General features: G+C 42.1%; 1 protein-coding gene across 1 annotated transcript in view; it reads left to right on the plus strand.

The window, feature by feature from the left end:
* USP7 (ubiquitin specific peptidase 7) overlaps window positions 1–27385 on the plus strand; it is a 345176-nt gene that overhangs the window by 279296 nt on the left and 38495 nt on the right. The window contains exon 28 of the mRNA XM_053694268.1: window positions 16455–16539. Within this exon, the coding sequence (XP_053550243.1) occupies window positions 16455–16539 (85 nt within the window). The remainder of the gene's footprint in view (window positions 1–16454; window positions 16540–27385) is intronic.

The raw sequence follows: 27385 nt of genomic DNA on the forward strand, positions 1-27385 counted from the left end.
CTTGCTAAGCGTACAACTATACCTATCAAAGACAGTTGTGCTTTCATAGATCCTATGGATAAAAAATTAGAGGGTCTCCTAAAGAAAATTTTTGTTCATCAAGGTTTTCTTCTTCAACCTATTGCATGCATTGTTCCTGTAACTACTGCAGCTGCTTTCTGGTTTGAGGCTCTAGAAGAGACTCTTCAGGTGGAGACTCCATTAGAGGATATTATGGATAGAATTAAGGCCCTTAAGTTGGCTAATTCTTTCATTACAGATGCCGCTTTCCAAATGGCTAAATTAGCGGCAAAGAATTCAGTTTTTGCCATTTTAGCACGCAGGGCGTTATGGCTCAAGTCCTGGTCTGCTGATGTGTCATCAAAATCTATTTGTTGAACATCCGTTTCAAAGGAAAGACCCTATTCGGGCCTGCACTGAAAGAAATTATTTCAGACATCACTGGAGGGAAAGGCCATGCCCTCCCTCAGGATAAAACAAATTAGATGAGGACCAAACAAAATAATTTTTGTTCCTTTCGGAACTTCAAGGGTGGTCCCGCTTCAGCTTCCCCTGCAGCAAAGCAAGAGCGGAATTCTGTCAAATCCAAATCAGTCTGGAGACCTAACCAGGCTTGGAACAAAGGTAAACAGGCCAAGAAGCCTGCTGCTGCCTCTAAGACAGCATGAAGGGGTAGCCCCCGATCCGGGACTTGGGCAAGAGATGTTCACGATTCCTGGGCTTTAGAAATTGTGTCCCAAGGATATCTTCTGGAATTCAGACTCCCCCCCCCAGGGGGAGATTTCTCAATTGTCTGCAAACCAGACAAAGAGAGGCGTTCTTACACTGTGTAGAAGACCTACATACCATGGGAGTGATCCGCCCAGTTCCAAGAGCAGAACAAGGGCTAGGTTTTTACTCCAACCTGTTTGTGGTTCCCAAAAAAGAGGGAACTTTCTCCTGTTAAGTGTAGTCAGTCCACGGGTCATCCATTACTTATGGGATTATATCTCCTCCCTAACGGGAAGTGCAAGAGGATCACCCAAGCAGAGCTGCTATATAGCTCCTCCCCTCTACGTCATACCCAGTCATTCTCTTGCACCTAACTAATAGATAGGACGTGTGAGAGGACTGTGGTTGTTAAACTTAGTTTTTATTTCTTCAATCAAAAGTTTATTATTTTAAACAGCACCGGAGTGTGTTTTTTCTCAGGCAGTATTAGAAGAAGAATCTACCTGAGTTTGTGTATGATCTTAGCGGTCGTAACTAAGATCCATTTGCTGTTCTCGGCCATTCTGAGGAGTGAGGTAACTTCAGAACAGGGGACAGCGGGCAGGGTTCACCTGCAAGGAGGTATGTTGCAGTATATTATTTTCTAAGGAATGGAACTGACTGAGAAAATACTGCTAATACCGATGTAATGTAAGTGCAGCCTTAAATGCAGTAGTAGCGACTGGTATCAGGCTGATATGTATGTATATTTACACTGTGGTATTTCTAGGGAATGGAACTTCACTAAGAAAATACTGTATACATTTAACTTATATTTGAGCCTCCACTGCAGTGAAAGCGACTAGCAGCAGGCTTATTAATAACATTTCATAATTTTATTTTTAAACGTTTACTGGCATGTTAATCGTTTTTCTCTGAGGTACTTGGTGATAAAACTTTATGGGCATTATTTTACCACATGGCTGTCGTTTGTTTATGAATAAAATCAGTTTACTGAGCTTCCCCACTGTTGTATTATGAGTGGGAGGGGCCTATTTTGGCGCTTTATTGCGCAGTAAAAATTCAGTCAGTCTTCCTATTTCTGCCTCCATGATCCAGGACGTCTCTACAGAGCCCAGGGGTCTCCAAAACTAGTTTTGAGGGAGGTAATCACTCACAGCAGACCTGTGAGACTGTGTTTTGACTGTGATAAAAACGTTTATTTTAAATTGTTATCCGTTTTTTGGGTACTAAGGGGTTAATCATCCATTTGCTGGTGGGTGCAATCCTTTGCTAACTTATTACATTTACTGTGAAAATTTGGTTGCTATAACTAATTTGGTTCATTGTTATTTCAACTGTGACAGTTTTTTTGTGCTTCTTAAAGGCACAGTAACGTTTTTTATATTGCTTGTAAATTTATTTGAAAAGTATTTTCCAAGCTTGCTAGTTTCATTGCTAGTTTGTTTAAACATGTCTGACACAGAGGAATCTCTTTGTGCAATATGTTTAAAGGCCAATGTGGAGCCCAATAGAAATTTGTGTACTAATTTCATTGATGCTACTTTAAATAAAAGCCAATCTGTACATGTAAAGAAAATTTCACCAGACAACGAGGGGGAAGTTATGCCGACTAACTCTCCTCACGTGTCAGTACCTTCGCCTCCCGCTCAGGAGGTGCGTGATATTGTGGCGCCAAGTACATCAGGGCGGCCCTTACAAATCACTTTGCAAGACATGGCTAATGTTATGACTGAAGTATTATCTAAATTGCCAGAATTTAGGGGTAAACGCGATCACTCTGGGGTAAGAACAGAGTGCGCTGATAATATTAGAGCCATGTCTGATACTGCGTCACAATTTGCAGAACATGAGGACGGAGAGCTTCATTCTGTGGGTGACGGATCTGATCCAAGTAAAGTGGACTCAGACATTTCAAATTTTAAATTTAAGCTTGAGAACCTCCGTGTATTACTAGGGGAGGTATTAGCGGCTCTGAATGATTGTAACACGGTTGCAATTCCAGAGAAGTTATGTAGGCTGGATAGATACTATGCGGTACCGGTGTGTACTGACGTTTTTCCTATACCTAAGAGGCTTACAGAAATTATTAACAAGGAGTGGGATAGACCCGGTGTGCCTTTTTCACCCCCTCCTATATTTAGAAAAATGTTTCCAATAGATGCCACCACACGGGACTTATGGCAGACGGTCCCTAAGGTGGAGGGAGCAGTTTCTACTCTGGCTAAGCGCACCACTATCCCGGTGGAGGATAGCTGTGCTTTTTCAGATCCAATGGATAAAAAGTTAGAGGGTTACCTTAAGAAAATGTTTGTTCAACAAGGTTTTATATTAAAACCCCTTGCATGCATTGCGCCTGTCACGGCTGCGGCGGCATTCTGGTTTGAGTCTCTGGAAGAGACCATTAGCTCAGCTCCATTGGATGAGATTATAGACAAGCTTAAAGTCCTTAAGCTAGCTAATTCATTTATTTCTGATGCCGTAGTACACTTAACTAAGCTTACGGCTAAGAACTCCGGATTCGCAATTCAAGCGCGTAGAGCGCTGTGGCTTAAATCCTGGTCAGCCGATGTGACTTCTAAATCTAAATTGCTTAACATACCTTTCAAAGGGCAGACATTATTCGGGCCCGGTTTGAAAGAAATTATCGCTGACATCACTGGAGGTAAGGGCCATGCCCTGCCTCAAGACAGGGCCAAACCAAAGACTAAACAGTCTAATTTTCGTGCCTTTCGTAACTTCAAGGCAGGAGCAGCATCAACCTCCTCCGCTCCAAGACAGGAAGGAACTGTTGCTCGCTACAGACAGGGCTGGAAACCTAACCAGTCCTGGAACAAGGGCAAGCAGGCCAGAAAGCCTGCTGCTGCCCCTAAGACAGCATGAAGTGAGGGCCCCCGATCCGGAAACGGATCTAGTGGGGGGCAGACTTTCTCTCTTCGCCCAGGCTTGGGCAAGAGATGTCCAGGATCCCTGGGCGTTAGAGATCATATCCCAGGGATATCTTCTGGACTTCAAAGCCTCTCCTCCAAAAGGGAGATTTCATCTTTCAAGGTTGTCAGCAAACCAGATAAAGAAAGAGGCGTTTCTACGCTGTGTACAAGACCTTTTACTAATGGGAGTGATCCACCCGGTTCCGCGGTCGGAACACGGACAAGGGTTTTACTCAAATCTGTTTGTGGTTCCCAAAAAAGAGGGAACCTTCAGACCAATCTTGGACTTAAAGATCCTAAACAAATTCCTAAGAGTTCCATCGTTCAAAATGGAAACTATTCGGACAATCTTACCTATGATCCAAAAGGGTCAGTACATGACCACAGTGGATTTAAAGGATGCCTACCTTCACATTCCGATTCACAAGGATCATTATCGGTACCTAAGCTTTGCCTTCCTAAACAGGCATTACCAGTTTGTAGCTCTTCCCTTCGGGTTAGCTACGGCTCCAAGAATCTTTACAAAGGTTCTGGGCTCTCTTCTGGCGGTACTAAGACCGCGAGGAATATCGGTAGCTCCGTACCTAGACGACATTCTGATACAAGCGTCAAGCTTCCAAAATGCCAAGTCTCATACAGAGTTAGTTCTGGCATTTCTAAGGTCGCATGGGTGGAAGGTGAACGTAGAAAAGAGTTCTCTATTTCCACTCACAAGAGTTCCCTTCTTGGGGACTCTTATAGATTCTGTAGAAATGAAAATTTACCTGACAGAAGACAGGTTAACAAAACTTCTAAATGCTTGCCGTGTCCTTCATTCCATTCAACACCCGTCTGGCTCAATGCATGGAGGTAATCGGCTTAATGGTAGCGGCAATGGACATAGTACCTTTTGCGCGCCTGCATCTCAGACCACTGCAATTGTGCATGCTAAGTCAGTGGAATGGGGATTACTCAGATTTGTCCCCTATGCTGAATCTGGATCAAGAGACCAGAGATTCTCTTCTATGGTGGCTTTCTCGACCACATCTGTCCAGGGGGATGCCCTTCAGCAGGCCAGATTGGACGATTGTAACAACAGACGCCAGCCTGCTAGGTTGGGGCGCTGTCTGGATTTCCCTGAAGGCTCAGGGATCATGGACTCAGGAGGAGAGTCTCCTCCCAATAAACATTCTGGAATTAAGAGCAGTTTTCAATGCCCTTCTGGCTTGGCCTCAGTTAGCAACTCTGAGGTTCATCAGGTTTCAGTCGGACAACATCACGACTGTGGCTTACATCAACCATCAGGCAGGGACAAGGAGTTCCCTAGCGATGATGGAAGTCTCAAAGATAATTCGCTGGGCAGAGTCTCACTCTTGCCACCTGTCAGCGATCCACATTCCAGGCGTGGAGAACTGGGAGGCGGATTTTCTAAGTCGTCAGACTTTTCATCCGGGGGAGTGGGAACTTCATCCGGAGGTGTTTGCCCAACTGCTTCGGCGTTGGGGCAAACCAGATCTGGATCTCATGGCGTCTCGCCAGAACGCCAAGCTTCCTTGTTACGGATCCAGGTCCAGGGACCCGGGAGCGGTACTGATAGATGCTCTGACAGCACCTTGGGTCTTCAACATGGCCTATGTGTTTCCACCCTTCCCGATGCTTCCTCGATTGATTGCCAGGATCAAACAGGAGAGAGCATCGGTGATTCTAATAGCGCCTGCGTGGCCACGCAGGACCTGGTATGCAGATCTAGTGGACATGTCGTCCTGTCCACCATGGTCTCTGCCTCTGAGACAGGACCTTCTGGTTCAGGGTCCTTTCAAACATCCAAATCTAATTTCTCTGAGGCTGACTGCATGGAGATTGAACGCTTGATTCTATCAAAGCGTGGATTCTCTGAGTCAGTGATTGATACCTTAATACAGGCTAGGAAACCTGTTACCAGGAAAATTTACCATAAAATATGGCGTAAATACTTGCATTGGTGCGAATCCAAGAGTTACTCATGGAGTAAGGTTAGGATTCCTAGGATATTGTCTTTTCTACAAGAAGGTTTAGAAAAGGGTTTATCTGCTAGTTCGTTAAAGGGACAGATCTCAGCTCTGTCCATCCTTTTACACAAACGTCTGTCAGAAGTTCCAGACGTTCAGGCTTTTTGTCAGGCTTTGGCCAGGATTAAGCCTGTGTTTAAAACTGTTGCTCCGCCATGGAGCTTAAACTTAGTTTTTAACGTTTTACAGGGTGTTCCGTTTGAACCCCTTCATTCCATTGATATCAAGCTGTTATCTTGGAAAGTTCTGTTTTTAATGGCTATTTCCTCGGCTCGAAGAGTCTCTGAGTTATCGGCCTTACATTGTGATTCTCCTTATCTGATTTTTCATTCAGACAAGGTAGTTCTGCGTACTAAACCTGGGTTCTTACCTAAGGTAGTCACTAACAGGAATATCAATCAAGAGATTGTTGTTCCATCATTGTGCCCTAACCCTTCTTCAAAGAAGGAACGACTTCTACACAATCTGGACGTCGTCCGTGCCCTGAAATTTTATTTGCAGGCAACTAAAGATTTTCGACAAACTTCTTCCCTGTTTGTCGTTTATTCTGGACAGAGGAGAGGTCAAAAGGCTTCGGCTACCTCTCTCTCCTTCTGGCTTCATAGCATAGTACGTTTAGCCTATGAGACTGCTGGACAGCAGCCTCCTGAAAGAATTACAGCTCATTCTACCAGAGCTGTGGCTTCCACTTGGGCCTTTAAAAATGAGGCCTCTGTTGAACAGATTTGCAAGGCTGCAACTTGGTCTTCACTTCACACCTTTTCAAAATTTTACAAATTTGACACTTTTGCTTCTTCGGAGGCTGTTTTTGGGAGAAAGGTTCTTCAGGCAGTGGTTCCTTCCGTGTAAAGGTCCTGCCTGTCCCTCCCGTCATCCGTGTACTTTTAGCTTTGGTATTGGTATCCCATAAGTAATGGATGACCTGTGGACTGACTACACTTAACAGGAGAAAACATAATTTATGCTTACCTGATAAATTCCTTTCTCCTGTAGTGTAGTCAGTCCACGGCCCGCCCTGTTTTTGCGGCAGGTCTAAATTTTAAATTAAACTCCAGTCACCACTGCACCCTATAGTTTCTCCTTTCTCGTTTGGTTTCGGTCGAATGACTGGGTATGACGTAGAGGGGAGGAGCTATATAGCAGCTCTGCTTGGGTGATCCTCTTGCACTTCCTGTTAGGGAGGAGATATAATCCCATAAGTAATGGATGACCCGTGGACTGACTACACTACAGGAGAAAGGAATTTATCAGGTAAGCATAAATTATGTTTTCAGACCAATCTTGGATCTCAAAATTCTAAACAAATTCCTCAGAGTACCATCTTTCAGCATGGAGACTATTCGGACTATTCTTCCTCTGATCCAGGAGGGTCAATATATGTCTACCGTGGATTTAAAGGATACGTATCTACACATCCCTATTCAGAGATCATCATCAATTCCTCAGATTCGCCTTTCTGGACAGGCATTACCAGTTTGTGGCCCTTCCCTTTGGGTTGGCCACGGCTCCCAGAATTTTCACAAAGGTGCTAGGGTCCCTTTTGGCGGTTCTAAGACCGCGGGGTATAGCAGTGGCGCCTTATCTAGACGACATCTTAATTCAGGCGTCGACTTTCCAGCTAGCCAAGTCTCACACGGACATCGTGTTGGCTTTTCTGAGATCTCACGGGTGGAAGGTGAACATAAAAAAAGAGTTCTCTCGTCCCTCTCACAAGAGTTTCCTTCCTAGGGACTCTGATAGACTCGGTAGAAATGAAAATTCTAGGAGGTCAGAAAATCAAAACGTTTAATCACTTGCCGAGCTCTTCATTCCATTCCTCGGCCATCAGTGGCTCAGTATATGGAGGTAATTGGACTCATGGTAGCGGCAATGGACATAGTTCCCTATGCCCGCCTACACCTCAGACCACTGCAACTATGCATGCTCAAACAGTGGAATGGGGATTATGCAGATTTATCTCCTCAACTGCATCTGGACCAAGAGACCAGAGATTCTCTTCTCTGGTAGTTGTCTCAGGACCACCTGTCTCAGGGAATGTGTTTCCGTAGGCCAGAGTGGCTCATAGTAACGACAGATACCAGCCTGCTAGGCTGGGGTGCAGTCTGGAAATCCCTGAAAACACAGGGCTTATGGTCTTGGGAGGAATCTCTCCTCCCGATAAACATTCTAGAACTGAGAGCGATATTCAATGCGCTTCAGGCGTGCCTCAGCTAGCTGCGGCCAAATTCATCAGATTTTAGTCGGACAACATCACGACTGTAGCCTATATCAATCATCAAGGAGGAACACTTAGTTCTCTAGCGATGATGGAGGTAACCAAAATAATCCGATGGGCGGAGGATCACTCTTGCCATCTCTCAGCAATCCATATCCCAGGGGTAGAGAACTGGGAGGCGGATTTCCTAAGTCGTCAAACTTTTCATCCGGGGGAGTGGGAGCTCCATCCGGAGGTATTTGCCCAGCTGACTCAGCTAGGGGGCACACCAGAATTGGATCTTATGGCATCCCGACAGAACGCCAAACTTCCTCGTTACGGGTCCAGGTCCCGGGATCCCCAGGCGGTACTGATAGATGCTCTAGCAGTGCCTTGGTCCTTCAATCTGGCTTATGTATTTCCACCGTTTCCTCTCCTCCCACGTCTGATTGCCAGAATCAAGCAGGAGAGAGCTTCGGTGATTCTGATAGCGTCTGCGTGGCCACGCAGGACTTGGTATGCAGACCTGGTGGACATATCATCTGTTCCACCGTGGACTCTGCCAATGAGGCAGGACCTTCTAATCCAAGGTCCGTTCAAGCATCCAAATCTAATTTCTCTGCGTCTGACTGCTTGGAGATTGAATGCCTGATTGTATCAAAGCGTGGTTTCTCTGAGTCGGTAATTGATACCCTGATTCAGGCTAGAAAGCCTGTTACCAGGAAAATCTATTATAAGTTTTGGCACAAATATCTTTGTTGGTGTGAATCTAAGAGTTACTCATGGAGTAAGATTAGGATTCCTAGAATTTTGTCCTTTCCCCAAGAAGGATTGGAGAAAGGATTATCAGCTAGTTCCTTAAAGGGACAAATATATGCTCTGTCTATTCTTTTACACAAACGTCTGGCAGATGTTCCAGACGTTCAAGCATTTATTCAGGCCTTGGTCAGGGTCAAGCCTGTATTTAAACCTGTTGCTCCGCCATGGAGCCTAAACTTGGTTCTTAAAGTTCTTCAAGGGGTTCCGTTTGAACCTATGCATTCCATAGATATTAAGCTTCTATCTTGGAAAGTTTTGTTTTTAGTAGCTATCTCTTCGGCTCGAAGAGTTTGAGTTATCTGCTTTACAGTGTGACTCACCTTACCTAGTTTTCCATGCAGATAAGGTGGTTTTGCGTACCAAACCTGAGTTTCTTCCTAAGGTTGTTTCTAATAGGAATATCAATAAGGAGATTGTTGTTCCTTCTCTGTGTCCTAATCCTTCATCAAAGAAGGAACGTCTGTTGCACAATCTTGATGTGGTTCGTGCTTTAAATTTCTACTTACAAGCAACTAAAGATTTCCGTCAAACATCTTCATTGTTTGTTGTTTATTCTGGTAAAGGGAGAGGTCAAAAGGCTACGGCTACCTCTTTCCTTTTGGCTGAAAAGCTTCATCCGTTTGGCTTATGAGACTGCTGGCCAGCAGCCTCCTGAAAGAATTACTGCTCATTCTACTAGAGCAGTGGCTTCCACATGGGCTTTTAAAAATTAGGCTTCTGTTGAACAGATTTGTAAGGCGGCGACTTGGTCTTCGCTTCATACTTTTTCAAAATTTTCCAAATTTGATACTTTTGCTTCTTTGGAGGCTATTTTTGGGAGAGAGGTTCTACAAGCAGTGGTGCCTTCCATTTAAGGTACCTGTCTTGTCCCTCCCTTCATCCGTGTCCTAAAGTTTTGGTATTGGTATCCCATAAGTATGGATGAATCCGTGGACTCGATACATCTTACAAGAGAAAACAGAATTTGCTTACCTGAAAAATTTCTTTCTCTTGTGATGTATTGAGTCCACGGCCCTCCCTGTCTATTTAAGACGGGTAGTATATTTTTATTTAAAAAACTTAATTCACCACTGCACCCTATAGTTTCTCCTTTTTCTTCCTAGCCTTTGGTCGAATGACTGGAGGCTGGGGCTAAGGGAGGAGCTATATGGACAGCTCTGCTGTGAGTGCTCTCTCTGCCACTTCCTGTAGGGAAGGAGAATATCCCATAAGTATGGATGAATCCGTGGACTCGATACATCACAAGAGAGAAATTTATCAGGTAAGCATAAATTCTGTTTTTTAACCCCTTAACGACTAAGGACATGTGCCATACGTCCTCCAAAAAAAGTACAGTTAATGACCGAGGACGTATGGCGTACGTCCTTGGTCTGGAAAGCAGCTGGAAGCGATCCTGATTGCTTCCAGCCGTTTTCCGGTTATTGCAGTGATGCCTCGATATTGAGGCATCCTGTAATAACCACCCTTGGCCATCCGATGCAGAGAGAGCCACTCTGTGGCCCCTTCTGCACCGGACATCGATGGCCGGTATCGGTGGGTGGAGCTTATGTGGGAGGCGGGTGGGCGGCCATCGATGAGCCATATGACGTTGAGGGGGCGCACACGGACGAGCGCGTGCCACGGGGTGGGAACGGCTACACTACAGAAAACGCTTGAAAATAATAGTTGGTTAAAAAGTGATCTGGGAGGTGGAGGGGGGTTGTTCTTTGGGGGGAAGCTACACTACAGAAAAAAAAAAGAAAAAAAAAAAAAAGAAAAAATAATAAAAAAAAGCATTTTTTTGCAGAAACTGGGTACTGGCAGACAGCTGCCACTACCCAAGATGGCTCCCAGTAAGGTAGAGGGGGAGGGTTAGAGAGCTGTTTGGGGGGGGATCAGGGAGGTTGGGGGCTAAGGGGGGAATCCTACACATCAGCATATGTAAATATGCTATAAAAATATATATTTTTTAAAAATACCTTTTATATTAGTACTGGCAGACTTTCTGCCAGTACTTAAGATGGCGGGGGACAATTGTGGGGTGGGGGTGGGAAGAGCACTGTTTGGGAGGGATCAGGGGGTCTGATGTGTCAGGTGGGAGGCTGATCTCTACACTAAAGCTAAAATTAACCCTGCAAGCTCCCTACAAGCTACCTAATTAACCCCTTCACTGCTAGACATAATACACGTGTGATGCGCAGCATCATTTTGTGGCCTTCTAATTACCAAAAAGCAATGCCAAGCCATATATGTCTGCTATTTCTGAACAAAGGGGATCCCAGAGAAGCATTTACAACCATTTGTGCCATAATTGCGCAAGCTGTTTGTAAATAATTTCAGTGAGAAAACTAAAGTTTGTGAAAAAGTGAATGATTTTTTTTTTTTTTATTTGATTGCATTTGGCAGGGAAATTGTGGCATGAAATATACCAAAATGGGCCTAGATCAATACTTTGGGTTGTCTACTACACTAAAGCTAAACTTAACCCTACAAGCTCCCTAATTAACCCCTTCACTGCTGGGCATAATACACTTGTTGTGCGCAGTGGAATTTAGCGGCCTTCTAATTACTAAAAAGCAATACCAAAGCCATATATGTCTATTTATGAACAAAGGGGATCCCAGAGAAGCATTTACAACCATTTGTGCCTCAATTGCATAATTGCAATAATTTCAATGAGAAACCTAAATTTTGTGAAAAAAATTGTGAAAAAGTTAACAATTTTTTTTAATTTGATCTCATTTGGCGGTGAAATGGTGGCATAAAATATACCAAAATGGGCCTATATCAATATTTAAATATAAATATATATATATATATATATATATATATATATCAATGGATATTCAAGGATTCCTGAAAGATATCAGTGTCCCAATGTAACTAGCGCTAATTTTTGAAAAAAAAGTGGTTTGGAAATAGCAAAGTGCTACTTGTATTTATGTCCCTATAACTTGCAAAAAAAGCAAAGAACATGTAAACATTGGGTATTTCTAAACTCAGGACAAAATTTAGAAACTATTTAGCATGGGTGTTTTTTGGTGGTTGTAGAGGTGTAACAGATTTTGGGGGTCAAAGTTAGAAAAAGTGTTTTTTTTTTTTTTTTCCCCATTTTTTTTTCTCATATTTTATAATTTTTTTATAGTAAATGATATGATGAAAATGATATCTTGAGAAAGTCCATTTAATGGCGAGAAACGGTATATAATATGTGTGTGTATAGTAAATGAGTAAGAGGAAAATTACAGCTAAACACAAACACAGCAAAATGTAAAAATAGCCTTGGTCCCAAACGGACAGAAAATGGAAAAGTGCTGTGGTCATTAAAGGGTTAAGGATCCCATGGATAGAAAGCTAGAGGGATATCTGAGAGGTCTTTCTTTAGGGTGGCTTGCTTTTCCAACCTGTCGTAGGTATTGTGGCGGGGACTGCCACCTTTTGGTGTGACTCCTTATCTGAACTGATTTTGGTAGAATCCCTTTGGAGGGTATCCAAAACAGCATTCAGGCCCTAAAAACATCTAGTTCCTTTATTTGTGACGTCATTATTTATGCTTTTCTTCCTCCAGGATATTAAATCTAGAAATAAGGGGACGTCCTTTTGTTCTGACAAAAGGAGCGAAAACGTCCCAGACACAGGAGTATGGCAACAAACAAGTCTGAAACGCCCAGGAGTACCTGGAAGACAAACCCAGTGTGAACAAGAACATACAGCCCAATAAATCGACCTCAGACAACAAGTCAGCCTGATGGGTCAGGTCAAGTAGGTGACAGATTATCTTGGTTTTAGGACGTTTGGCTCAGTCCGTTTAGGACCCTTGGGTTCTGGACATCTATGTCAGGGATACAAAATAGGTTTCCGGTCTCGCCCTCAAAGGGGCAGGTTCCACCTTTTCAAGGATCTCGGAAGCCAGAAAAAAACAACCTTTCTACCCTGTGTAGATCTGGTATCTATGGCAGTTGTTGTCCCTGTACCTTAGGCAGAGAGGGGAGAAGGGTTTTATTCAAACCTATTCATCTTTCCAAATAGGAGGGGACCTTTCGTCCCATTTTAGACCTAAAGTGCCTCAACAAATTATGGGTACCTTCCTTCAAGATGGAGACCATCAGGTCCATTCTTCCTCTTATGCAGGAGGGTCGATTTCATGACCACCATAAATCTGAAGGACGCATACCTTCACATTCCTATTCACTAAGATCATTACCAGTACCTACATTTTTATTTTTTTTAAGCAAAGTTTTTTATTTAGGTATTTAGCATTACAACATGTAGATAACATAATGACATTCAGAATTGACTCTATTTCACATTATGTTGAAGAAAAATGACATAAGGAAAATACAAAAATTAAAATACATTTTTTGGAAACAGTCATCATACAGTCAACCATTCTTTTCTATGAGTATTCTAACATATATATATATATATATATATATATATATATATATATATATATATATATATATATATATATATATATATATATATAGTAATTTGATACCTAGTTTTCTAGAAAAAAAACAAACAAATACAAGCTTGTCTCCCTAGATAAGTAGTTTGCCAAATAGAATATCTCACAAGAAATTATATATGTTAAAAATGATGTTCTATATGAAAATATGGGAGACTGAATCAGATTATAAATATCAGTATATTAGTATATATTGCCTAATAACAGAATAATGACAAACAATCTGTATATACATACTAGCAATGATATATACAGCTCATAAGCTCTTTTGGGTCTAGATAGGCTTGCAACACAACAGTAGGATGAGTTAGTCTTTGTTGTGGTCTCTCTGGTGTTTATATACCATATATATAGACGTGAGTTAGTAACTGATAAGTACAGTAAAAAGAGTAGCTTACACACATTTAGGTAGCTATACGTAAATAACTGCATCATAAGATGATAGTGTCACATAGCTTTGAAACACATAGTTAGACCACTATTACAAAGGCTTTGAAAAATAAAGGATTTGTTTATGAATGCAATAAACATTCGAGAAAATAAACATAATACCCTATTGTCAGAGAAAAATTGCACACAGATAATAAACCACTTTTGAGCTCGCAAACATATGTATGGCTTACTAAAAGAAAATATGCTTGTCATACAGCTAGCTTAATGGTTGGTCAGAAAATACCTATTATGTATAACCAGAAACATCCTAAAATTATCACAAAGGAAACCCCATGTTTGATATCTTTGTTTTAAAAAAAAAACTTAATGGCATATAATAATTCTTTATTTATACATTAGGAGGCTCTTGGGGCAGCATGAGAAGAGTTTTTCAAGAAATATCTATACCCCTTTCTTTGGGGATTAGTATGCACCCATAGCGCTGGGGGAAAACTTAGTGTAATGCTAACTACTTGAAAAGCGTCCCAGCATAGATGTTCATATGAGCTAATATCAAAGCATTGACCTTTCGGGGTTAACAAGTGCAAACTAGCTCAACAGACCTAATGATATGGAGGAATACATACTTAGAGGGCTAGAAGAGATCTGTACACATTTTTAAAGGCAAGCCTACCTGCACTCATAATATTGCCCCTTCTAAACAAACTGTGAACCAGTAAAATAGGGTTTGTGCATAATAAAAGTAGTAACAACCTTTGTTTCTGAACATACACCCTCAGCATGCCTGGTGGGGTTCGTATATAACATCATTAACAAGCGTGGTCACTTATCCTATATCTTCCGTTATGTGCCAAATGATAACGCGGAGTATAAGATTATGTAAAAAAGACAAGGACATGACAGTATTATATACAGTATATAGTAATGAGGATTCCGAAAAATAACTTTAATTGCAATCCCTCAACAAGAATGTTCAAATTCCACAACAGTCTGGAAATCCAAATCTAATGTGGAATGGCATGGCAGCCACTGCAGAGCGTCCATCCTTAACCAACACCAACTCTAGTGCGGCGATTGAGAGGAAGGTAGTGCCCAGCTCGCAATTTTGTACACCCAGCTCGCAGCGTTGTAAATCCGGGCACATAGACACCAGCAAAAGACATGGTAGGCCATAATCCTACCTGCCTACACAACAGAATCTCCATGCTGTCACTCCCCTGCACGCTGCTGACTAGCATCTTCAAAGCTACTGGGATCCCGGTATCATCCGTTAGTCTCATTTTCAGTGTAGTTACAGAGCCTTCATTACCCCCTCGGGGACCGGCCGCTTCCCCTCTCGGAGGAGTCGAGGGCAACAAGGGACCATCTGTGCGTTGTTCCTCTGATATGGGACTTCTCTGGGCTTGAGATTGAGGTGCCAGGTTAGGGCCGTATAAGATCTCATGTGAGAACTGTTTAGATCGCGGATCTGCAGATTCATCATGTCCAATAACACTCACGGTCTCCCGCATGTCTCCTTGCACTGCAGTATGTGAGCCCACCGCTCTTGATGCCCTACATATGTCTCTTAGGTCCACAAATCAGCAATCCACTAGCCGGTCCAAGGATTCCAATTTAGCTTGTAAAATAGTATGGAAGTCTTCCATGTTATCAACTTGATGTGATGTTCTGGCTTAAATAGCAAATTATAGCAGATAAATACTGCTCTATTCGAGTAATTAGTGTACTCGAGGGGGGTAAAGTATACATATGAGAATTTGCGGCCTACTTTCCAGGTTCTATTCGTTTGAACCCAGCACAAGATATCATACAGTTTGACATGTCCAACAGCTCCCTTTCTTCTCTGATGTTAGCTCAATTTCTTTCAATGCAAAATTACTCATTTGAGAAGAGATATTTCCATATATATTGAAATCCACTTGAGGAGCTTCATGAAAATGCTTCTGATCATGGCCGCTGTCCAGACACGCCCCCCCCCCCCCCGTACCTACATTTTTTTTATTTTCAGGACAAGTTACCAGTTCATAGTTCTTCCATTTAGTTTAAGCTACTGCTCCCAGGATCTTTACACAGGTTCTAGGAGCTCTCCTTACTATAGTCAGACTACAGGGGGGATTGCTGTGGTGCCATACTTGGACGACATCTTGGTTCAAGCGCCATCTTTACATTTAGCAACATCTCAAACAGAGAAGTTAATCTGGTATCTTCGGACGCGTGGCTGGAAATTTAAATCTGGAAAAGAGTTCCTTCACGCCCCAACATGAGTGAACTTTCTGGGGATCATAGATTCTATTTGCATGCCTATCTCACAGATCAACACAGAGGCAAGATTCATGTTGCCTGCCGTCTACTTCAATCCACTCCTCTGCCTTCAGTGGCCCAATGCATGGAGGTGGTGGGTCTTAAAGTTGTGGCTTTGGACCCTATTCCTTTTGCTTGCTTTCATCTGAGACCTCTACAGTTATGTATGCTCAAGCAATGGAACGAGAATTATTTAGACCCGTCTCAGGTGATGTCTCTATCAAGAGACTAGTGTCTATTTTCTGGTGGCTATCTCTGAAACCCGTTCTCCAGGGCATGTGCTTCCTATGCCTATCCTGTGAGATCTTAACAACAAATGCGAGTTTGACAGACTGGGGTGCTGTGTGGGGTCCTCTGAGAGCTCAGGAAGGGAACCTGGCAACCAGAGGAAGCGATCCTTCCAATCAACATTCTTGAACTGAAGGCCATCTTTAATGCCCTTCAGTCGTGTCCCCAGTTGTCGTGTTCCGTATGTTTGTTTTTTATTCTATTTCAATTAGACAACATCACTACAGTGGCCTATGTCAATTACCAGGGTGGAACTCCCAGTTCTCTGGCGATGCTGGAAGTGTCTTGTATCCTTCATTGAGCAGAGACATAATATCAAATATCAGCCTTCCTTGTTTCAGATGTGGACAATTGGGAAGTGGATTTTCTGAGCAGACAGACTCTGCACTCTGGGGAATGGTCGCTACACCAGGCAGTGTTTTGCAGGTGAGGGTGTACAGAGATAGATCTGATGGCTTTCTTGCTCAATGACAAAGTACCAAGGTATGGATCGAGATCGAGAGATTCTCAGGCAGAGTTGGTGGAAGCCTTAACAGTTCCTTGACATTTCAATCTAGTGTATATTTCTTCTACAAGATAAGTTGAGTCCACGGATTTCATCCTTGTGGGATATTATCCTCCTGCTAACAGGAAGTGGCAAAGAGCACCACAACAGAGCTGTATATATAGCTCCTCCCTTCCCCTCCACCACCAGTCATTCTCTTTGCCTGTGTTATACTAGGAAGAGGTAAAGTGAGGTGTTAGTTTTAGTTTCTTCAATCAAGAAGTTTTTTATTTTAAATGGTACCGGTGTGTACTATTTCCCTCAGGGGGATATGGAAGAAGATTTCTGCCCTGAGGTGGATGATCTTAGCAGCTGTAACGAAGATCCAGGTTGGTTCCCACAGAACTTCTGAAGGTAGTATAAGAGAGATCTTCAGTGTGGAGAACGGTGTCATGCTACAAGCAGCATTGAGGTATGTTCAGTCCTTTATTTCTGAGGAGACTTGGTGTATCAGAACTGGCTGACATTTATTTCCCTACTAGGGAAGGGGTAAGCAGTAGACCTAGAAACAGAGGGTATTACTGGTAACCTGTATGTATTATTGGACATGATACTGGGCTTTATTCATATTGCAGTATATATCAGGTGCATTAACAGACACTGGGAGAGGCAGCTTAACGGTTTGAGTTTTTATTAGTAAAAGAAATAACAAACGTTTCCATAAGCTGTTTTTGTATGAATATGTTTGGGGACCACATGGGTTTTGGCTGAACCGTTTCCCATGCCGTTGTATAGTCTGAGGTAAACATCGTCCATGATGGGCAGGGCCTATTTTCGCGCGCTCAGACGCGCAGTTCATCTGGCTGTGAAGGCAGCAGGCTTTAGCTCCGGATGGGTGTACACTGATGTACTGTTAATCGGATCATTAGCAAGTCCTTTTGCAGTTCCCTGGGGGCAGGTAGGCGCCACAGCAGAGCTGTGGTGAGGTGCAGGGGTCGTTTTTTGAAATATAATAAATTTTTTGTTATAAAGAATGTTTAGAGTTTAATTTTGCCCTTTTGCCTCAGGGTGCAATAATTTTTGGCACTACTGTGTATGTGTATCAAATTAGATAGTGTTTTTAAAGTTTTTGAAGGCAGTTTTAAAAAAAATTGTGCACTTTATTTCTTAAAGGCGCAGTACGCGTTTTTTGAAAAATTGTTTAATTCAATAAATAAAGTGTTTAACGACTACTGTGGTTATTACTAGTCTGTTCAACATGTCTGCCATTGAGGAAACTCATTGCTCTGTGTTTGGAAGCTATTGTGGAACCCCCTCTTACATTGTGTACCTCTTGTACTGAAAAGGCCTTACATTGTAAAAAGTATTTCTTTCATGTAATTAGCAAGAGTCCATGAGCTAGTGACGTATGGGATATACATTCCTACCAGGAGGGGCAAAGTTTCCCAAACCTCAAAATGCCTATAAATACACCCCTCACCACACCCACAATTCAGTTTTACAAACTTTGCCTCCGATGGAGGTGGTGAAGTAAGTTTGTGCTAGATTCTACGTTATGCGCTCCGCAGCAAGTTGGAGCCCGGTTTTCCTCTCAGCGTGCAGTGAATGTCAGAGGGATGTGAGGAGAGTATTGCCTATTTGAATGCAGTGATCTCCTTCTACGGGGTCTATTTCATAGGTTCTCTGTTATCGGTCGTAGAGATTCATCTCTTACCTCCCTTTTCAGATCGACGATATACTCTTATATATACCATTACCTCTGCTGATTCTCGTTTCAGTACTGGTTTGGCTTTCTACAAACATGTAGATGAGTGTCCTGGGGTAAGTAAATCTTATTTTCTGTGACACTCTAAGCTATGGTTGGGCACTTTGTTTATAAAGTTCTAAATATATGTATTCAAACATTTATTTGCCTTGACTCAGAATGTTCAACTTTCCTTATTTTCAGACAGTCAGTTTCATATTTGGGATAATGCATTTGATTTAATCATTTTTTCTTACCTTCAAAAATTTGACTCTTCCCTGTGGGCTGTTAGGCTCGCGGGGGCTGAAAACGCTTCATTTTATTGCGTCATTCTTGGCGCGGACTTTTTTGGCGCAAAAAATTAGTTTCCGTTTCCGGCGTCATACGTGTCGCCGGAAGTTGCGTCATTTTTTTGACGTTATTTTGCGCCAAAAATGTCGGCGTTCCGGATGTGGCGTCATTTTGGCGCCAAAAAGCATTTAGGCGCCAAATAATGTGGGCGTCTTATTGGCGCGAAAAATATGGGCGTCGCTTTTGTCTCCACATTATTTAAGTCTCATTTTTCTTTGCTTCTGGTTGCTAGAAGCTTGTTCTTTGGCATTTTTTCCCATTCCTGAAACTGTCATTTAAGGAATTTGATCAATTTTGCTTTATATATATGTTGTTTTTTCTCTTACATATTGCAAGATGTCTCACGTTGCATCTGAGTCAGAAGATACTACAGGAAAATCGCTGTCTAATGCTGGATCTACCAAAGCTAAGTGCATCTGCTGTAAACTTTTGGTAGCTATTCCTCCAGCTGTTTGTATTGATTGTCATGACAAACTTGTTAAAGCAGATAATATTTCCTTTAGTAAAGTACCATTGCCTGTTGCAGTTCCTTCAACATCTAAGGTGCAGAATGTTCCTGATAATATAAGAGATTTTGTTTCTGAATCCATAAAGAAGGCTATGTCTGTTATTTCTCCTTCTAGTAAACGTAAAAATCTTTTAAAACTTCTCTCCCTACAGATGAATTTTTAAATGAACATCATCATTCTGATTCTGATGACTCTTCTGGTTCAGAGGATTCTGTCTCAGAGGTTGATGCTGATAAATCTTCATATTTATTTAAAATGGAATTTATTCGTTCTTTACTTAAAGAAGTACTAATTGCTTTAGAAATAGAGGATTCTGGTCCTCTTGATACTAATTCTAAATGTTTGGTTAAGGTATTTAAAGCTCCTGTGGTTATTCCAGAAGTCTTTCCTGTTCCTAATGCTATTTCTGCAGTAATTTCCAAAGAATGGGATAAATTGGGTAATTAATTTACTCCTTCTAAACGTTTTAAGCGATTATATCCTGTGCCGTCTGACAGATTAGAATTTTGGGACAAAATCCCTAAAGTTGATGGGGCTATTTCTACCCTTGCTAAACGTACTACTATTCCTACGTCAGATGGTACTTCGTTTAAGGACCCTTTAGATAGGAAAATTGAATCCTTTCTAAGAAAAGCTTATCTGTGTTCAGGTAATCTTCTTAGACCTGCTATATCTTTGGCTGATGTTGCTGCAGCTTCAACTTTCTGGTTGGAAACTTTAGCGCAACAAGTAACACATCATGATTCTCATGATATTATTATTCTTCTACAGCATGCTAATAATTTTATCTGTGATGCCATTTTTGATATTATCAGAGTTGATGTCAGGTTTATGTCTCTAGCTATTTTAGCTAGAAGAGCTTTATGGCTTAAAACTTGGAATGCTGATATGGCTTCTAAATCAACTTTACTTTCCATTTCTTTCCAGGGTAACAAATTATTTGGTTCTCAGTTGGATTCCATTATTTCAACTGTTACTGGTGGGAAAGGAACTTTTTTACCACAGGATAAAAAATCTAAAGGTAAAAGCAGGGCTAATAATAGTTTTCGTTCCTTTCGTTTCAACAAAGAACAAAAGCCTGATCCTTCATCCTCAGGAGCAGTTTCAGTTTGGAAACCATCTCCAGTCTGGAATAAATCCAAGCCAGCTAGAAAGGCAAAGCCTGCTTCTAAGTCCACATGAAGGTGCGGCCCTCATTCCAGCTCAGCTGGTAGGGGGCAGGTTACGTTTTTTCAAGGAAATTTGGATCAATTCTGTTCACAATCTTTGGATTCAGAGCATTGTTTCAGAAGGGTACAGAATTGGTTTCAAGATGAGACCTCCTGCAAAGAGATTTTTTCTTTCCCGTGTCCCAGTAAATCCAGTAAAAGCTCAAGCATTTCTGAAATGTGTTTTAGATCTAGAGTTGACTGGAGTAATTATGCCAATTCCAGTTCCGGAACAGGGGATGGGGTTTTATTCAAATCTCTTCATTGTACCAAAGAAGGAGAATTCCTTCAGACCAGTTCTGGATCTAAAAATATTGAATCGTTATGTAAGAATTCCAACGTTCAAGATGGTAACTGTAAGGACTATCTTGCCTTTTGTTCAGCAAGGGAATTATATGTCCACAATAGATTTACAGGATGCATATCTGCATATTCCGATTCATCCAGATCATTATCAGTTCCTGAGATTCTCTTTTCTGGACAAGCATTACCAGTTTGTGGCTCTGCCGTTTGGCCTAGCTACAGCTCCAAGAATCTTTACAAAGGTTCTCGGTGCCCTTCTGTCTGTAATCAGAGAACAGGGCATTGTGGTATTTCCTTATTTGGACGATATCTTGGTACTTGCTCAGTCTTTACATTTAGCAGAATCTCATACGAATCGACTTGTGTTGTTTCTTCAAGATCATGGTTGGAGGATCAATTTACCAAAAAGTTCTTTGATTCCTCAGACAAGGGTAACCTTTCTGGGTTTCCAGATGGATTCAGTGTCCATGACTCTGTCTTTAACAGACAAGAGACGTCTAAAATTGATTGCAGCTTGTCGAAACCTTCAGTCACAATCATTCCCTTCGGTAGCCTTATGCATGGAAATTCTAGGTCTTATGACTGCTGCATCGGACGCGATCCCCTTTGCTCGTTTTCACATGCGACCTCTTCAGCTCTGTATGCTGAAGCAATGGTGCAAGGATTACACGAAGATATCTCAATTAATATCTTTAAAACCGATTGTTCGACACTCTCTAACATGGTGGACAGATCACCATCGTTTAATTCAAGGGGCTTCTTTTGTGCTTCCGACCTGGACTGTAATTTCAACAGATGCAAGTGTCACAGGTTGGGGAGCTGTGTGGGGATCTCTGACGGCACAAGGAGTTTGGGAATCTCAGGAGATGAGATTACCGATCAATATTTTGGAACTCCGTGCAATTTTCAGAGCTCTTCAGTTTTGGCCTTTTCTGAAGAGAAAATCGTTCATTTGTTTTCAGACAGACAATGTCACAACTGTGGCATACATCAATCATCAAGGAGGGACTCACAGTCCTCTGGCTATGAAAGAAGTATCTCGAATTTTGGTTTGGGCGGAATCCAGCTCCTGTCTAATCTCTGCGGTTCATATCCCAGGTATAGACAATTGGGAAGCGGATTATCTCAGTCGCCAAACGTTGCATCCGGGCGAATGGTCTCTTCACCCAGAGATATTTCTTCAGATTGTTCAAATGTGGGAACTTCCAGAAATAGATCTGATGGCGTCCCATCTAAACAAGAAACTTCCCAGGTATCTGTCCAGATCCTGGGATCCTCAGGCGGAGGCAGTGGATGCATTATCACTTCCTTGGAAGTATCATCCTGCCTATATCTTTTCGCCTCTAGTTCTTCTTCCAAGAGTAATCTCCAAGATTCTGAAGGAATGCTCGTTTGTTCTGCTGGTAGCTCCGGCATGACCTCACAGGTTTTGGTATGCGGATCTTGTCCGGATGGCCTCTTGCCAACCGTGGACTCTTCCGTTAAGACCAGACCTTCTGTCACAAGGTCCTTTTTTCCATCAGGATCTCAAATCCTTAAATTTAAAGGTATGGAGATTGAACGCTTGATTCTTGGTCAAAGAGGTTTCTCTGACTCTGTGATTAATACTATGTTACAGGCTCGTAAATCTGTATCTCGAGAGATATATTATAGAGTCTGGAAGACTTATATTTCTTGGTGTCTTTCTCATCATTTTTCTTGGCATTCTTTTAGAATACCGAGAATTTTACAGTTTCTTCAGGATGGTTTAGATAAGGGTTTGTCCGCAAGTTCTTTGAAAGGACAAATCTCTGCTCTTTCTGTTCTTTTTCACAGAAAGATTGCTATTCTTCCTGATATTCATTGTTTTGTACAAGCTTTGGTTCGTATAAAACCTGTTATTAAGTCAATTTCTCCTCCTTGGAGTTTGAATTTGGTTCTGGGAGCTCTTCAAGCTCCTCCGTTTGAACCTATGCATTCATTGGACATTAAATTACTTTCTTGGAAAGTTTTGTTCCTTTTGGCCATCTCTTCTGCCAGAAGAGTTTCTGAATTATCTGCTCTTTCTTGTGAGTCTCCTTTTCTGATTTTTCATCAGGATAAGGCGGTGTTGCGAACTTCTTTTGAATTTTTACCTAAAGTTGTGAATTCCAACAACATTAGTAGAGAAATTGTGGTTCCTTCATTATGTCCTAATCCTAAGAATTCTAAGGAGAAATCGTTGCATTCTTTGGATGTTGTTAGAGCTTTGAAATATTATGTTGAAGCTACGAAATCTTTCCGTAAGACTTCTAGTTTATTTGTTATCTTTTCCGGTTCTAGAAAAGGCCAGAAAGCTTCTGCCATTTCTTTGGCATCTTGGTTGAAATCTTTAATTCATCTTGCCTATGTTGAGTCGGGTAAAACTCCGCCTCAAAGAATTACAGCTCATTCTACTAGGTCAGTTTCTACTTCCTGGGCGTTTTAGGAATGAAGCTTCGGTTGACCAGATTTGCAAAGCAGCAACTTGGTCCTCTTTGCATACTTTTACTAAATTCTACCATTTTGATGTATTTTCTTCTTCTGAAGCAGTTTTTGGTAGAAAAGTACTTCAGGCAGCGGTTTCAGTTTGAATCTTCTGCTTATGTTTTTCGTTAAACTTTATTTTTGGGTGTGGATTATTTTCAGCAGGAATTGGCTGTCTTTATTTTATCCCTCCCTCTCTAGTGACTCTTGTGTGGAAAGATCCACATCTTGGGTAGTCATTATCCCATACGTCACTAGCTCATGGACTCTTGCTAATTACATGAAAGAAAACATAATTTATGTAAGAACTTACCTGATAAATTCATTTCTTTCATATTAGCAAGAGTCCATGAGGCCCGCCCTTTTTTTGTGGTGGTTATGATTTTTGTATAAAGCACAATTATTCAAATTCCTTATTTTATATGCTTTCGCACTTTTTTATCACCCCACTTCTTGGCTATTCGTTAAACTGAATTGTGGGTGTGGTGAGGGGTGTATTTATAGGCATTTTGAGGTTTGGGAAACTTTGCCCCTCCTGGTAGGAATGTATATCCCATACGTCACTAGCTCATGGACTCTTGCTAATATGAAAGAAATGAATTTATCAGGTAAGTTCTTACATAAATTGTTATTTTAGGTGAAGAAAGTGTGCCTAAGGATGATTCTCAGTCTGAAGAGAATCAGGATATGCCATCCAATTCTCCCCAAGTGTCACAACCTTTGACGCCCACACAAGCGACGGCAAGTACCTCTAGTGCATCTAATTCTTTTTATGTCAACTACTCTTACAGTGGTGTTATCTAAATTACCAGTGTTGCAGGGTAAACGCAGTAGGCCAGGTAGTAATGTGAATACTGAATCCTCTGATGCTTTATTAGCCATTTCCGATGTACCCTCACAGTGCTCTGAGTTGGGGGGTCAGGGAATTGCTGTCTGAGGGAGAACTTTCAGATTCAGGAAATGTTATCTCGGACAGATTCGGACGTCATGTCCTGTAAATTTTAAGCTTGAACACATCCGCATGTTACTTCGGGAGGTTTTAGCGACTCTGGATTATTGTGATACCACCAGAGAAATTGTGTAAGATGGACAAATATCTAGAGGTGCCTACTTACACTGATGTTTTTCCAGTTCCTAAAAGAATTTCGGAAATTGTAAAAAAGGAATGGGATAGACCAGGTATACTGTTCTCTCCCCCTCCTAATTTTAAGAAAATGTTTCCCATATCAGACACCATTCGGGATTCTTGGCAAATGGTCCCTAAGGTGGAAGGAGCTGTTTCTACCCTGGCTAAGCGTACAACTATACCTATTGAGGACAGTTGTGCTTTCAAAGACCCTATGGATAAAAAGTTAAGAGGGTCTTTTGAAGAAATTATTAATCGGGGGTTTCTTTTACAACCTACGGCTTGCATTGTTCCAGTTACTACTGCAGCAGCTTTTTGGTTTGAGGCTCTAGAAGAGTCTCTGAAGGTTGCCATTTTAGCGCGTAGGGCATTATGGCTCAAATCTTGGTCTGCTGATGTGTCATCAAAATCTAAGTTTTTAGCTATTCCTTAGCTATTCCTTTTCGGGCATGAATTGAAGGAAATCATTTCTGACATTACTGGAGGTAAAGGCCATGCCCTACCTCAGGATAAGTCTGTTAAGATGAGGGGTAAACAAAATAATTTTCGTTCCTTTGGAAACTTTAAAGGAGGACCCTCTGCTTCCTCTTCCTCCACAAAGCAGGAAGGGAACTTTTCTCAATCCAAGTCAGTCTGGAGACCCAACCAGGCTTGGAATAAAGGTAAACAATCCAAGAAGCCTGCTGCTACTGCTACAAAGACAGCATGAAGGGGCGGCCCCAGTAGGGGGGCAGACTTTCTTTCTTTGCCCAGGCTTGGGCTAGAGACGTTCAGGACCCTTGGGCACTGGAAATCGTGACCCATGGGTATCAACTGGAATTCAAGGATTTTCTCCCAAGAGGGAGATTTCATCTTTCACGAATATCTGTAAACTTGATAAAGAGAGGCGTTCTTACGCTGTGTAAAAGACCTCTACCATGGGAGTAATTTGTCCCGTTCCAAAACTAGAACAGGGGCAGGGGTTTTACTCAAATCTTTTCGTGGTTCCCAAAAAAGAGGATATTCTGATTCAGGCGTCTACTTGTCATTTGACAAAATCTCACACGGACATAGTTTTGTCTTTCCTGAGAACTCACGGTTGGAAGGTGAACATAGAAAAGAGTTCACTAGTTCCACGGACAAGGGTTCCCTTCTTGGGGACTCTGATAGACTCGGTAGACATGAAAATATTCCTACCGGGCCATGTTACCTCCAATACAGGATAAGAGGCTGGTAAAAGTTGAGAGCTTATCTGCCACCTGTAGTCCTGTTGGGAGAGAAACAAAACCGGTACCCCCAACAGGATTGACCTCTGCGAGAGTGTGAGTCAGCTGGACGACTCTAAAGGTTCCAGAAGGCGTTTGTGACACTTCTCAAGTGTCTGGGAGCTTGTAAGTACCAGCTATACCTGCGCATTTGGGGCTTGTTTGTTCTACTGACCGTGCACTATGGTGGCGCCTTCTTTTTCATTTCATATATATGAAAATATTTCTGACGGAGGTCAGAAAAACAAAGATTCTAAATACTTGCCGAGCACTTCAGTCCATTCCTCGGCCATCAGTGGCTCAGTGTATGGAGGTAATCGGATTAATGGTAGCGGCAATGGACATCATTCAGTTTGCCTGCTTTCATCTCAGACCACTGCAGCTGTGCATGCTCGGACAGTGGAATGGGGACTATGCAAATTTCTCAGATAAATCTGGATCAAGAGACCAGAGACTCTCTCTTCTTTGGTGGTTGTCACTGGATCATCTGTCCCAGGGGACTTGTTTCCGCAGACCCTCGTGGGTGATAGTGACAATGGACGCCAGCCTACTTGGCTCGGGTGCAGTCTGGAATTCCCTGAAGGCTCAGGGTATTTGGACTCAGGTGGAGTCTCTACTGAAAGCAATATTCAATGCGTTTCAGGCGTGGCCTCAGTTGGCTTTGGCCAAATTCATCAGATTCCAGTCGGACAACATCAGGACTGTGGCATATATCAATCATCAGGGGGGAAACAAGGAGTTCCCTAGCGATGATAGAAGTATCCAAGATAATCTGATGGGCAGAGGCCCACTCTTATCTGTTGGCAATTTACATCTCAGGAGTAGAGAACTGGGAAGCGGATTTTCTAAGTCGTCAGACTTTTCCATCCGGGGGAGTGGGAACTCCATCCGGAGGTGTTTGCCTCATTGATTCGTCAATGGGGCTGACCGGAACTGGATCTGATGGCATCTTGTCAGAATGCCAAGCTTCTACGTTACCGATCCAGGTCAAGAGATCCCCAGGCCGAACTGATAGATGCCTTGGACGTTCAGCCTAGCTTATGTGTTTCCACCATTTCCTCTCCTTCCACGCGTGATTGCTCGCTTCAGACAGGAGAGAGCTTCAGTAATCCTGATAGCGCCTACTTGGTATGCGGATCTAGTGGACATGTCCTCTCTGCCACCGTGGAAACTTCCTTTGAGACAGGACCTTCTCATTCAAGGTCCTTTCCAACACCCAAATCTAAATTCTCTGCAGCTGACTGCTTGGAGATTGAACGCTTGATTCTATCTAAGCGAGGATTCTCCGATTCGGTCATCGATACTTTGATACAGGCTTGAAAGCCTGTCACTAGAAAAATCTATCATAAGATATGGCATAAATATGTGAATCCAAGGATTACTCATGGAGTAAAGTTAGGATTCCCAGGATTCTGTCTTTTCTCCAAGAAGGATTGGAGAAAGGGTTATCAGCAAGTTCCTTAAAGGGACAAATTTCTGCTTTGTCAATTTTGCTTCACAAACGTTTGGCAGATGTTCAGTCTTTTTGTCAGGCTCTATCTAGAATTAAGCCTGTATTTAGACCCATTACTCCTCCCTGGAGTTTGAATTTAGTTCTTAGAGTTCTTCAAAGGGTTCCGTTTGAACCTATGCATTCCATAGATATTAAATTATCTTTGAAAGTTCTGTTTTTAGTTGCTATTTCTTCTGCTCGAAGAGTTTCTGAGCTTTCAGCGTTGGTGTTATTTGCCTTATCTTTCATTCTGATAAGGTGGTTTTACGTACCAAACCTGGATTTCTTCCTAAGGTTGTTTCAAATAAGAATATTAATCAGGAAATT

Source organism: Bombina bombina, chromosome 11 (assembly GCF_027579735.1).
Source record: "Bombina bombina isolate aBomBom1 chromosome 11, aBomBom1.pri, whole genome shotgun sequence".
Lineage (NCBI taxonomy): Eukaryota > Metazoa > Chordata > Amphibia > Anura > Bombinatoridae > Bombina > Bombina bombina.